Raw genomic sequence first — 14,578 nt, forward strand, 5'->3', positions numbered from 1 at the left:
TCCCAATGTTCGGTCATTTTCTCAAGTTTTTCCTCTAGTCTTGCTAATCGGGGGAGGTTAGTATCCCCCCCCCTCATTAAATTCCTGAAAATTATTATCTTCACCTTCCATTGTACTGCTCTTATTTATATTCCTAATCTTTACATTTTTGTTAATCCCTTCGCCAAAATCATCATCGGTCCTTCGCTTGTTTACAAGACGCCTGGCCTCCTGGACCAAGTCCTCCCCTTCCTCATTTCCTTCCATTTCCCTCAGTAATCCCTCCCCTTCTCCTTTTTTATCACCTTCCCACTACACCACGAGCTTTCCCCTTACATGTAAATACAACAAGGTACTTCCTTGACGTTGAGATCCACGAAAATTTCACTTTTCCTTCGGAACTCCAATCTTCGCCGTCCATCTGACGAATGTGTATTTACCTAGTTGTATTTACCTAGTTGTATTTTACGGGAAGGGGAGCTATGCTCGTGGGTCCCGTCTTTATATCTCATTTTATCTAAAATGTTTTTAAATTCATGTATTGTTTTTGCACACACCACTTTCTCATCTAACTTGTTCCAAATGTCTATTACTCTGTGAGGAAAGTTGTTCTATTTCAGATCTCTTCTATAGCTGACTTTCTTGTTTTTCTTTCCGTGTCCTCTTGTATTTCTATCATTCCATTTTATTAGATCCTCTCTATCAATAGTTTCTATGGCTTTCATGATTCTATAAATAGTTATCAAGTCTCCTCTCTCTCATTTTTGCTGTAATGTCTGTAGCTCAAGTTTTGCTAGTCTCTCTTCATATGATAGTTTTGAGAGTGTTGGTGCCAATTTTGTAATTGCTCTTTATATTCTTTCAAGTTTTGTTATACATTTTTTTGTACTTGGTGACCACATCGTTGCTGCATATTCCAATCTTGGTCTTATCAAAGTGATTAGTATTTTCTTCACCATTTCTTCATCCAGGTATGTAAATATCACTTTGATTGTTCTTATTAAATTATAAGTTTCTCCAAAAATCTTGTTTATATGTTTCTCAGGTGACATATTACTCATAATAATGACTCCCAGGTCCTTCTCATTTTCTACTTTTTTAATTCCTTCTTCTACCAATTTATATGATCCTACTATTATTTTCTTCCTTTTTCCAAATTCCATTATACTACACTTTTTAGTATTGAACTCCATCTCCCACTTCCTACTCCATTCCCATACTTTATTGAGATCATTCTGTAGACTCACAATCTTCTTCAGTGTTCACTTTTTCCAACAGTTTTGCATCATCCGCAAAGAAGCTCATATAACTTTCAATTTCTTCATCCATATCATTAATATATATAGCAAACATTATTGGGGCCAGAACTGTTCCTTGTGGAACACCACTTATCACTTCATCCCAAATAGTGTTTGTCTCTTATCACCACTCTCATTTTTCTTTCATGCAAAAAGTCTTCCATCCACTTCAGCAATTTGCCCTGTATTCCTCCTGTAGTTTCTAATTTCTTTAGCAACTTATGTGGCACCTTGTCAAAGGCTTTTTTTAGGTCTAGAAATGCACAATCAGCCCATTCATCTTTCTTGTATTATATCTATTAGCCTTGAATAGAAACATATTAAGTTTGTGACGCATGATCGTCCTTGTCTGAATCCAAATTGTCTTGGGTTTAGTACTTTTTTTTTTTTCTAAATGCCTTACCCATCTACTTTTGATCATTCTCTCACAAATTATTGTTATCGTGCTTGTTAGAGAGACTGGTTTATAGTTTGTAGGGTCTTCTTTGTTTCCTCCTTTATATATAGGTACTATATTTACTTTTTTCCAATCTTTTGGAACTTTTCCTTCTTTCAATGAACTGTTTATCATGCTATGTATTTTGTCTGCCAGTTCATTTCTGCATTCTTTCAAAATCCAGTTTGCTATTTCATCTGGTCCATGCGATTTTCTGACATTAAGATTGCTCAAGTGTTTCATTATTTCATTCCTTGTTACTTCTATTTCTTTCATAGGGGGGACTTTCTCCTCCCATTCGATATCACTAGGTTGTATGTTCCCCCTTGTAAACACTGATTTAAAATGCTTGTTCATAAATTCTGCCATTTCTATTTCCTCTGTGTATTCAACTCCTCCTTGTCGTAGATTCTCTAAATCTTGTTTGTTTTTCACTTTGTTATTTACAAATCTGTAAAACAGTTTTGGTTGGTCTTTACATTTTTCTATGACATCTTTTTCGTATTTTCTTTTTTCTTCTCTGCACACTTGTACATATTCGTTTCTATAACGTATATATTTTCCATTTTTCAGGTCTTTTGTATTTTTTCTATTTTGTCCAAGGTTTATCTCTTTTGTCTTTTAATTCCCTACAACTTTTGTTGTACCAGCGCTTTACTTTTTTCTTTTTTTTTTTCTTCTTTCTTTTGACTTGGGACATACTTTTCCACTCCTTTATAAATTTTTGTCAAAATATTCTATTTCTTTTCCACTGTTGTTTCCTCTTTGTATATTGTTTACCAGTTTTCTTTTTGAAAGAATTCTCTTAATTTATAAAAAAAAAAAAACATACGTCAATCTTCCTTTTCTATATTGTCCATTTCTTTTGATGTATTTTTCCTCAGTTCCAGTTCAATCAATATATAGTCACTTTTACTTATTGGTGTCTTATATTCAATCTTTTCCACTTTTTCAGGTTCTGATGTGATTATTAGGTCCAGTCTCGATGGTTTTTCATTTCTATATCTAGTGTTCTCTTGAATCCATTGTGTCATTGTGTGGTCAAAAATCATATCAAGTAGTACATTTCCCCATGAGTCTTCTCTGCCTTTTACTGTCATCTCTTCCCATCAGACTTCTTTACAATTAAAGTCACCCATTATAACTATTCTTCCTCCATCTTTCATTATCTTATTTAATGTTATACTTGTGTCTTCTAACATACTTTTATGTTTTCTCTCATCCCACGAGGCTGTTTTAGGAGGCACATAATTTATTACAAACTTTCTGCTCTTCCTATCTTTGTCTTCCACTTCCATCATAATCATCTCTACTCTATTTTTTCCATATGTGACATTCTTCACATTTATATCCCTCTTAGTCAGGAACATAAGTCCACCCCCTTGTTTTACCTCTCTGTTTCTAATCCAACATTTATATGCATTATGTCCTACACTGTTGGGTGATATTGGACATTTCAATTTTGTCTCTACAATTCCCATTATGTCCGGTTCTTTTTCTTTCAGGTAATCATTCAGTTCGTTCAAGCCTGTTATTAAGCCATCTATATATGTGTAAGACATTTTCAATTTTCTGCTACTTCCATCGTGTTTTTTGTTCCCCTTTCGTTTTTCTGTTATGTACCATTTTCTCACTTTCATATTCACTACTTTCCAATAAAATTTCTCTTTTTCTGTCTCTGTTCTTCTCTCGATTTTTTCCTTAGCTTCTTGTCTTTTTGCTTTCTCATCCTCTCTTTCCTCTTTGTTCATTTCTCTTTTTATCCATATCTGTTTAAATTGTTTACTGTTTGCTAGTTTCCCTGTTTTTGCTAAGATATTCTCTGCTGTTGTTTGTGACCTGAATTTGATCTTAATTGGTCTGGTCTTATCTGTATTGTATTTCCCTAGTCTATATGTTTCTTCTATTTCTTTCCCTGTTTCTGCTCCATTTTCTTGAACTACTTCCAATATCTTATTTACTTTCTCCTTCTCCTTTATTCTTGTAGTCCAATTTGTATTATATTTCTCTTCCATTCCCAATATAATTATACATTTCTTTTTATCTGCTAAGTCTCTCACTATATTCTCTTCCTCCCTCATCACTTAAATAATTGAGTCTTTAGTTTGATCTTTCATCTGTTGTGCTACTATATCCATAAATACAATTTTGTTATTCTCTTGGATTTTTTTTCCAACCCTGTACTTTTACTATGGATTCTTTATTCTCTTTATCATTCCTCTTTAATTCTTCATTCTCATCTTTTACTTCTTTTAACTGTCTTTTTAATTCTTCTATTTCTTTAGTTAAGGTTTGGTTCTCCTTCTTTAACTCTTCCAATTTATGAACTCTCTGTGCTATCTTTGTAAGTTGACCGAACCTACTCTCCCATTGTTCTGTCATTTTCTCTAGTTTTTCTTCTAGACTTGCTAATCGGGGAGGTTGGTATCCCCCCTCCCCCTCATTAAATCCCTGGAAATTATTATTTTCATTTTCAATTGTGTTGTTCATATCTATATTTCTAACCTTAATGCTTTTACTGATATTTTCGATTTCCCCTGTGTCGTCAGCAGACCTCTTGTTTACATTTTTTCTGCTGTCAGGTAGGGCTGGGCGGGATCCGAGTACTGGACCCGAATCCACCGGATCCGACAAGGCAGGAGGGACCCGAGTACCAGATGTTGGTACTCGGATCCGCTGAGACGAGTACAAACGATTACTCAAGGATCTATTTTCCCTGTGGAGCCAAAATTCGTTATGACCACTATCTATACGAAGCATTACATTTATACCATACTTGATATTATCATTAATTAGTTACAAAGTCATATGTTGCAAATGAAATTACAATACAAAATAAACTATTATTTTCGGCTAGCGATACATGGCATACAATTTCAGTATTGCCATCGGCATCTCAAATTCTTCGGAGACTGATTGGCTGATGCGCTGTGACGTCACAGCAGAGGGTATAAATAGTGCCGCGCACTCCACGTGACTTCAGTAGCAGCTGCAGTATGAAACGGGAGTTATATTGTCCGCAAATTTACTTAGAATTCTAAGAAGTTACTTTCTTGCACCATGGCAGCCAAGCGAAGCAGAACTGCTCCAATATGGGCCTACATGGAGCAAACTGAGGATGATTTAGTCATCTGTTTGACGTGTAAAGACACGTTCAAATACTCTGGAAGTACAACTTCCAATCTAATCAAACACCTCCGCACTAAACATCCTATTGAATATGCGGAGCTGAGGGAAGAAAGTGATGCTGGAAAGACTGTCAGCACATCCAAACAGCCTAGGTTGACAGTACAACCCACTCTGGCTGACACTATTGCCAAGACAACACCATACAAAAGTGACTCAAATAAAAAGAAGGAATTTGACGATTTAGTAGTCCGTATGATAGCGGAAGATTTGCAACCAGTGTCAGTCGTTGAAGACAAAGGTTTTAGGCGCCTTCTTCATGGCCTTAATCCTCGATACCAACTTCCTAGTCGTAGAGAGATAAGCAGAACCTTGTTGCCTAACCTGTACAAACACGAAGTTGAGAAAATGCGTAAAGAACTGGACCAAGCAAAGCACATCTCTCTGACCACTGACATCTGGACATCAAGGCAAACTAAAGGCTTCATTACAGTGACAGCCCATTTCATTTCCCAAGATTGGACCCTTCATTCTGCCGTCCTGGAAACTGTGTGCATGACAAAGGCTCACACATCTGAAAATATTGCAGAGGAGTTAACACTCGTCTCCAACAAATGGAACATAAAGGAGCAAACTTTTTTGTACAGCAGTAAATATGTAAACAAGAGGTCTGCCTGACAGTGTCAGGGGGAGCCCGCTCGTCTCCCTCCTCATTTTCTTCCATTTCCCTCAGTAATCCCTCCTCTTCTCCCCTTTCATTACCTTTCTACTACACCACGAGCTTTCCCCTTCCCTACTAATACAAGGTACTTAATCGCCTTCAATCCGACGATTGTGTGTGTGTGTGTGTGTGTGTGTGTGTGTGTGTGTGTGTGTGTGTGTGTGTGTGTGTGTGTGTGTGTGTGTGTGTGTGTGTGTGTGTGGCGGATGCAATGTGCTGCCTGTGCATGTATACTACAAATGCTACATGTATGTGATAGTAACAATAATCTTATTTTATACTTTATTTTCTCTCATCTCAACACATCGTGGCATTTACTGTATAACATTATTGCAATTTAAAATCAAAGACATCTGATCCTCATGCCAGAAGCTTGGACACATGTTCCGCCATCCAACGCCAGTCTCCGTTAAAAAAAAAAAAAAAAAAAAAAAAAAAAAATCGTTGTTGGAAATGGCTAATTATGTATTAATACATACATATATCAAAGGCTTTTTTCCTAACAAGGATATTAGCCAAAAAACAAAGGCATAAAAACAACTTCCACCCATTCCATCCCCAACATACTCCATTCTCATCCACACCCTTCCCTCACTCGTATCTTGGCTCCTCCTGGATGACAGGTCATCCCTGCATCTCGCCCACTGCCCTGTGTCAGAAGCAGTGTCACAAGACACAGCACAAAATATGTATTAATAGTTATGTAAAGAAGACTCACACCAATCAGAAATTTCTGGACTAGTTTTGTCATAATATTGTCTACATATTTATGAATCGCCAATCACTTTCACCTCTAGGATTATATTGCAGTTATTATGTCTAACTGCACAACTGCACAGTTGTGCAGTTAGACATAATAACTGTGCAATATATTCCTAGAGGTGAAAGTGATTGGCATACATTGGTATATGCCAATCACTTTCACCTCTAGGATTATATTGCATAGTTATTATGTCTAACTGCACACTTGCATAATCTGAAACTACCAATTAATTTTATACCATTTTTCTACTTTTGAAAAATTGTCTTTTCGTCATAAAAAATAATAATAATAATTTGTCCCTTCAGGAAGTTCAACCTCCTCGAAGAAAAGAATACTTAATTTGTTGTCTCATAATTACATTAACCATTACTCACAGGCCGTTAGGCCTCTTCTAGAACTTCTCTATGAGTCTACAAAGTATGCATTACTTACCTTCACGCGTGTCTATACACTCGGTGGGCAAACTGGATATGGATGCATAGATACAAGTATTTCTGTCACATTCCTGGTAACATCAATACCTTGTGAAGTTGAAGAGCTTAATATAGAAAACACTGCTACAGTTTAAAACTCGCTCACACAAAAATGATCCAATAACTGGCTAACAAGTCCTAGAGGTGGGGATTACGACTGCTTTGCTTATTTCTTCAACGTTCCTCGATTAGGTAAGCTTTGCATGCACCCACTTCAATGTCGTCCTTCATTTGGGCAAACACTGTTGTTAACGGACAAGCAGAAAACAAAAGCAAACTAAATTTGCCATTAAAAAATCAGGACTAGAAAAATATTCATTTCTAACATTTGATAAAATGAATTATCACAAATAGTAGAAATAAATTAGCACATTGTAGAAATTAATATGTAAAACAGGTCAGAAAAGAATAATATACAATCCTACGTCACCATGGAACTGAATTACTTATTGCATCTGTTCCTTAAAATTATCCTCCTTGAAATAATACACAACTAAGAAATTCTCCCTATGAACCACTCTATTATTTTTTTTTTCATAATAATTTTGGAGTTACAATTAAGTTGGTATGTTGAACTGACCCCAAACAAGTTATCTTTACATGATCTCGTAAATATTTCCACCAGTAGAGCATCATTTATACGGCGCAATCTTTATTAACGTTCGACAAGTGTCTTCATTTGCTAACGACTAAAATCATGCATACTGTCACGTTACCACCTCTAACCTTAAAGCAATTGGTTAGTAAATAAAGGATCTATGAGGACAACAACAGCTCTTGCCTCATCCCTTAAAGGTGGGGTGACAATAACGGATATCAATTTCACTTCCTACTACACACTTCCCTCTCTATCAAATGTATCTTATCCCCCTTCAGTTAGGAAAAATCCTCATCTCACACTATCATCATAAATGGAGGATACAAAAAGATAGTAGATAATTATATCTATACCTATATTGAATAAACCTAACAGTACAGAACTAAATGTATACATTTATCATTGCATCTCAACTCATGCATATTCTCAATACATGAGGCAGATATTTCAGTGTCTCACCTCTCCACTCAATATAAATATAAACTAAAAGCACCAATCATCAATTCCTATTCATCTATAGATTCCACAAACAGGCTCCAATTATATAACCTTCATCTAGCCTCTTAACCAGGTTCTGCTCCTATAAACACAGGAAAATTGGATCCTTGCTAATCACTTCAATTCACATCAATCCTTACCAGATATGCAGTCATAACTCACCATTGACCATTGCTCCTTCCCTCCTGCGTGTTTTCATCATTATATATTCCCGTTATTCCTCCCATTTATTCTTTTCCCAACTATTACTTCCCCCAGCAAGGACTAAGAGTCCATTTCGAATTACACGCAGCAGAGAAGAGGAAGGGAGAACAAGGCTTTCATTGTTTTTAGATTTCGAATTGGCACGATGGTTCCAACCATCTTGGCATCCCCCTAACGATACATTTAATATCGTAAAATACACATCATACATGGATCATACACCAAAAGCAATTACAATAAGTATTTCTATAAATTCTTACATAACTAGAGCACCCTAAATCTCACAAGTATAAACATATCTCTAGATACATTATATCTAAAACACTTTGATATCAGACCGCGAATTCGCGCCTGTATGTAAACAAACTAGCTGATCTGGTCCGACAGCATTACAAAAAAAATAGAGAATGTAATTAGCACCAGGGGGTGACTATGGTAACAATACAAAGCATCTTTTTGACGTTGAGATAAAGTTCAATATGTTCAACTTTACCGCTTGTGTCTGGCGTTTCAGTAACGAATAATGTCACTAACGTCTAGCGTCAAAAGCAGCAGCTTGTAAGCTGGCCTTATGATTATTTCCTTACACCCTACAACACAGTTCGAATATACTAAATTATGTAGCACCATGTAAAATATCGGGTTAAAAATCAAAACAATGCATGACAGAAATGCATTTGATTATGAATCAATCGTGTTCCTTCAAAGTAAGTATAAGAAGGTACCATTCACATAACTTTTTTTTTTTTCTTCCGTAAGAAACTGATAAGCTGTAAGAGACCTGTGCCAGGTTCTCAAAAGCAGAGGCAGGTCCAAAGGGTGACACTGAAAGAATATGTGGTTACTCCAGATAAGAAAGTGTTGTGCTCAAAACTATGGAACATAATTATATTAAACTACAACACTGATGATGAAAGATTGTAGTCATTGATTGTGGTGTTTGGGTCTGTCGATAACGCCAAAGGAGGCAATGATTATCCGGGGCAGGGGGCAATGGCTCCGGTGTTGCCTTTTTTTTTTTTTTTTTTTTTATCGTGGCTCGAGGGACTGGCACCCTTTCAAACCTCAACTTCAGCGGTGATCCGGAACTGTTCATACATGAGCGCAGGAAACGGTGTCCCCCATGGCATGATGCCACTATAGTGACGATACCCAGAAGTAGTTCATGTATCACACACAGTGATGTCCAAGTCATCTTAGATCTGAGGTGAGCAGCGGTCGGGGACCATTACTCAGAGTAGATATCCTTCCTAGCCTCTGCACCGCGGCCAGGATTCGAACAGACGCCGAATTCACCACACAGTTACCTGATGCGCACTCTACCAACCGAGCCACGGCGGCCGCCAGGTGTAGACTCTTCCCAAATTTAGGGTGGGGACCCTCCTCGCTTTGCTTAGAGCAGGGGTTCTCATCCTGGGGTTCGCGGGGCGGTTTACTGGGGCTACTGGGATGACTAGCGTAATATTACTTAAACATTTAAATCTGCAGAGAGAAAAAGACTGTTACAGAAGTACGCACCGTATCATGTCATTACAATTTGAACCCTTTGATATCCACTGCGGTACCATTGTATATTCCATTAGTCTTAATGTTACCATTTTATATTCTGTACCAGGTTAATGGAGGTACGGGTCGACGGTCTGATGACTCTCGGGGTACATAACGGGGGAAAAAGTTGAGAACCCCTGGCTCAGATGGACGTGTTGCGGGGCGGGGCGGGAGAGGAGGAAATTTGGCTTTTGAGAGGGCTGTTGCTACTTGGTTTTCATTATTTATGCCACCTTGTGGGTGACCATTCTAGGGGTGGCTCCAAAGCCAGGTTAGGTTTAGGGAGGCTATATATACTGTATAGCACTTCACTCAGACCCTTTTCCATGTATTACTATTGTATGAGACAAAACTTAACCCGTAGAATCCGACGACCCCTCAAATCAGTTCGTCTCTCATGACGAATTTATGACCGAAAAATCGAGTCTTACCAAATTGAATAAAATTATGCTTAACTTCTTTGGAATACTCAGGCGCATCGGCCAAGACACATAAAAACCATATACCCACTCTAGGATGGCCATGAGAAAGGTCGGAAGTTGTAGATCTGGTGCGAGAAACAGTAGCGGCAACTTTTACTACCAGACTCGGGGGGCGTGCTACGGCATGCTCAGACGATCCTGCACGATGGTTGGTATCAGTGCAGTTTGGTTTTAAGCACCTTTTGCACCAGATAGATAGAGCAAGTTCTTAGGGACACCATAAACGTGCAGAAACAAATTATTTGGTGGATTTGGCAACGAGGAAGAGTGGTTGAAGGTGTATGAGTCTTTCTGTGCATGGCTGATTTTGTACACACTATTGCGTAATGGATCACTGTCACTCGCATACAAAAGCTTCCTCTTAGTTCCTTGAGGCATGTTTACACTAATATCACACTGATTGAGGTAGATAATCCTGATAAATAAGATGCAAAAAGCACTCCCGAATCACCACGTGTATCAACGCTCTACCGCGTGTATGAAAGCACTAACTGGCATCGTAGCATTCTCTGGGCAGTGTTGGCAAGTCAGACAAACTTCCCTAAAAGCATGAAAGCTCTACTAAATCTAGTGCGATTTCTGTAAGGGATTGAATATCGTGCCGCCCGGGCGGCATATCGGTTCTCCCCAGTGCTGCCTTCCGGGCGGCATATCGGAGTTAACGGGTTAAGAGTAAACCCACACCCAATATAGACCGGCACACTATAGGTGGTGGCTTCTACTAAAGGTCACATTTTGAACAATTAAGTAACGATGGAGACTAGATTCTTAATTCAATGTTGGTCTATATATCAAAGAAAGCCTCATGTGGTATATTTCCTTTTTCATTGTTTGTCAGTTAAGTTGCATCCCTGATTGCTCCACTATTAGCACAGTACATCCCTACATCACTCTAGTGTTCGTCTCAGCCGCTTTTTGCTCTCAGTATTCACTCCCGGATAAGAGTTTAACCCGGGGGCACCACTTGGAGGTGGTGGTGAGGCAACATCTAGATAACTATCTGCCTGCTTTTGAATTAAGCTTCGAAATCTTTTATCTCTTACGAGGTGGGATATGGGATGGATAAAACTGCAAGACCTCGAAACGGGACTCGTATCAGGCAAGGAAAACCAACTCACCAAGACCAGTGGCAGACCAAACCTTTGTTAAGCACTTGGGGGCTGTTGCCATTTAAATTTTGAGGACAGCAAGGTTGGGGGTGCGTGCTGAGTTAGGTAGAAAGGGAAAAGGTGAAGAGACAGATTGAGAGATGTTAGTGAAAGGGCCATAAGGGGAAGTGGGTGTTATTCATGCTCTTATGTTCAATGTTATCATGCCACTTTTATCAAGATGCAGTACTCATGTTCACCATATTTTCTAAGTGCATTTCCAGTCTTTTCAGACGTATGGTAAATTTCTAAGCCCTTATATTATTTTGGTCATTCTCCTCTGTACTGATTATAGTGAATTAATATCTGTTCTATAGACCATAAAAACATAAGAATATAAGAATGAATGAGACTACAAGATACCATAAGTCCTACAGGCCCGAGTGCAGCAGTGGGTAACATTCCTGCCTCGGAAGGTCCAGGTTCGATCCCCAGTCAGTACAAAAATACTTTCATGATCCAAAACCATCTCCACAATGGCTGATATCTGAGGTGCGGTAGATCAATGTCACACACATATACTAGCACTTAATTAGTATGGTCGAGCTGATTACACTGATTGTAGACCTCAATCACAACCACAACCATTCCAACATACCAAAGAAACTTCACATGTAATTCTCACTATACATAAGCCAGCATGTCCCCAGACAGGTAATTGTGTTAACACCAAAACTACAAGACACTAGGCAGTTCCATGTCTAGTACACCCTATCATCCCCATCCATAAAATTCTCTGACCTTTCCAACAACTGAGAGTTTCAGCGCTTACTACATGGTAACTAAGTCTATTCCATTAGTTAACCCCTCTGTTGGTAAACTAGTTCTTGCCTATTTCCTTAATCCTAAAATTGTCCAATTTAAACCTATTAGTGCAAGTCCTGCCCCGTCATCTTAATATGATGACCTTGCCTGTATCACCCGTTAAATTCCATGACCCATTTGAACGCCTATATTAGATAAAAAAAACTCACTGTCTTTCTTAAAAGTCTAAATTAAGCTGCCTAAGCCTCTTCTAATAAGGTAAATTTCTTAGCCCATGTATCATTTTGGTCATTCTCCTCTGTACCGATTTTAGTGAATTAATATCCATTCTATAGGATGGAGACCAAAATCATACTGCATAGTCAACGATATCTAATGCCAGAGAGAATTTGATAATTACCTCTGCACTTTTATTTGTAACCATCCTTGCAATGAATCCTAATGCTCTGTTAGCTATATTCTTGCCACTAATGTACAATTTCTAGGATTTTAACTGCAAAGAAATCTGTTGGGAAGAGATGACAGTGAAAGGTAGAGAGGATCAATGGGGAAATATATTACTCGACATGACTACACAACATACAATGACAACAGGAAAAGAAAACACTAGATTTAAAAATAATGAAGAACAATCGAGACCAGCTTTGTTATTTACACCACAACCTGAAATTGTAGACAATATTGAATACAAAACACCAATTGCAAAATGACCACATAAGCTACTATTTGAGTTAGCACTAAATGAGGAAATATATATATAGAGAATTGAGAAATACAGAAAAGGAAGACTGATGTATAGTAAAATGGACTCTGAAAAACTTAGGAAATTTATTCTCAAAGCAAGTTGGGAGAAATTCCACAACGACGAAATACAAGTGAAACAAAAATGGATGATTTTGATGAAAATCTATAGAAACGAATGGATAAATATGTACCAAAGCAAAAACAGGAAAAGGTATATATTAAGTGCTGGTTTAACAGAAGGTGCAGCGAAGCAAAAGACAGAAGCGATAAAGCTTGGAAAAGATGGAGAAAAGACAAAAAAAAAAAAATGGCATATATATGAGTATGTTATACAAAGGAATGAGTATGTAGAAATATGCACGGAAGAAAAAAGAAACTATGAAAAAGACATAATAGAAAAATGTAGGGATCAGCCAAAACTATTCCATAGATATGTGGTTGGTAAACTAAAAAACAAACAGGAAATACTGAAACTATGCAAAGGGAATGTGGAATACACAGAAGATTCAGATATGGCTGAAGTCATGAGCAAACACTTCAAGTAGGTTTTCAATAGAGAAAATATAAAATATCAGAATGAAGGGAGAGAAGTGAAATTTCACCACCAACCCTATGAGGGAAACAATAGTAACTTGGAAAGAAAAAACGGACCAAATAATGAACCCTGATGTCAGGACATCGCACAGCCCACATGGAATTGCAAACTGGATATTAAAAAAACGTAAAAAAAAACTAATAGACAAAATATATATAATAAGTTCCTCACTCAAAGAAAGAAAAATACAAGACTAGAAAAATGCTGATATTGTACATATATATATATATATGAATGGTAAGAAAGGAAAGACACAATTGAGAACAAGAGACTTTATTCCTGACCGGTTACGCTTATGAGGCGAAACCGGTCAGGAATAAAGTCTCTTGTTCTCAATCGTGTCTTTCCATTCTTACCATTCATACACCTGTCATGATGTCACTATATATATATGCTGTGGTAATTGTGGTTACGGGAATGACTTTGTTTACCTGGAGCTACGGCAATTTCCCGAAAGCTCGTTTAATTTTTTAATTGGGAATCTTCCTGTAACTTCGTACCACACTATTGTAATTCTAATTAATATTATTAAACTCCCCTCCCTCTTTATTATCTATTTAAACCTATGTCATAATTTGATTAGCAAATCGGGAACTTGAGAACTTACGTCAACTTGTATCTGTTGTCCCGTGACTTCGAAACCGTTTTGAAGGCTCAATAAAACTCCTGCCGAACAAGACCAACTTTCTGTCACGGTACGTCAGACTAGCTGCAACCCTCGTCCCAGTGACTAGCTTCAACACTGGTACCGTGATAAGCTTTAACCGTGTCTCCAAAAGGACGATAAAACCTCGGCAAGGAACTAGCCATCGAAGTCTCAAGCATATATATATTTCTAACGATTTTTGTTAGAGAACTCGAACAGGTAAGTTCTCTAACGTTCGCCTTTGTGATCAATTAATTACGATATAGGTATTTTCTCTATCAAAAATCGAGAATTCCGATCAGTCTTATATTACTATAACTTTTTTTTTCCAACTAATCTGAATTCTCGGCTTTAGTTTTTTCATCTCTGAATTTGAGAATTTACTTAAAATTTAAAATTTAACTTTAGAAGTCGATTTCGACTTAACTTATTTCCCCCTTTGTGTCGTAAGCCGCTATGTAAGCGTGTTTCCATTCATAAGGTTACGATAGTGTGTGTACGAAGTCCGGTTTCCTGTTCTTTATGCCGAGTTTGTTCGGTTTTATTAATTTCCT

General features: G+C 37.6%; 1 protein-coding gene across 1 annotated transcript; it reads left to right on the forward strand.

Moving 5' to 3' along the window:
• Positions 1-4,762: 4,762 nt before the first annotated feature.
• On the forward strand, positions 4,763-5,517 carry LOC143023693 (E3 SUMO-protein ligase ZBED1-like). Its single transcript, XM_076182304.1, has one exon. It carries the CDS (start codon positions 4,774-4,776, stop codon positions 5,515-5,517), a length of 744 nt encoding a protein of 247 aa, XP_076038419.1. The 5' UTR covers positions 4,763-4,773.
• The last annotated feature ends 9,061 nt before the right edge of the window (positions 5,518-14,578 follow it).

This window comes from Oratosquilla oratoria, unplaced genomic scaffold, assembly GCF_046742065.1.
Source record: "Oratosquilla oratoria isolate Oo_2021 unplaced genomic scaffold, ASM4674206v1 SCAFFOLD55, whole genome shotgun sequence".
NCBI classification, from domain to species: domain Eukaryota; kingdom Metazoa; phylum Arthropoda; class Malacostraca; order Stomatopoda; family Squillidae; genus Oratosquilla; species Oratosquilla oratoria.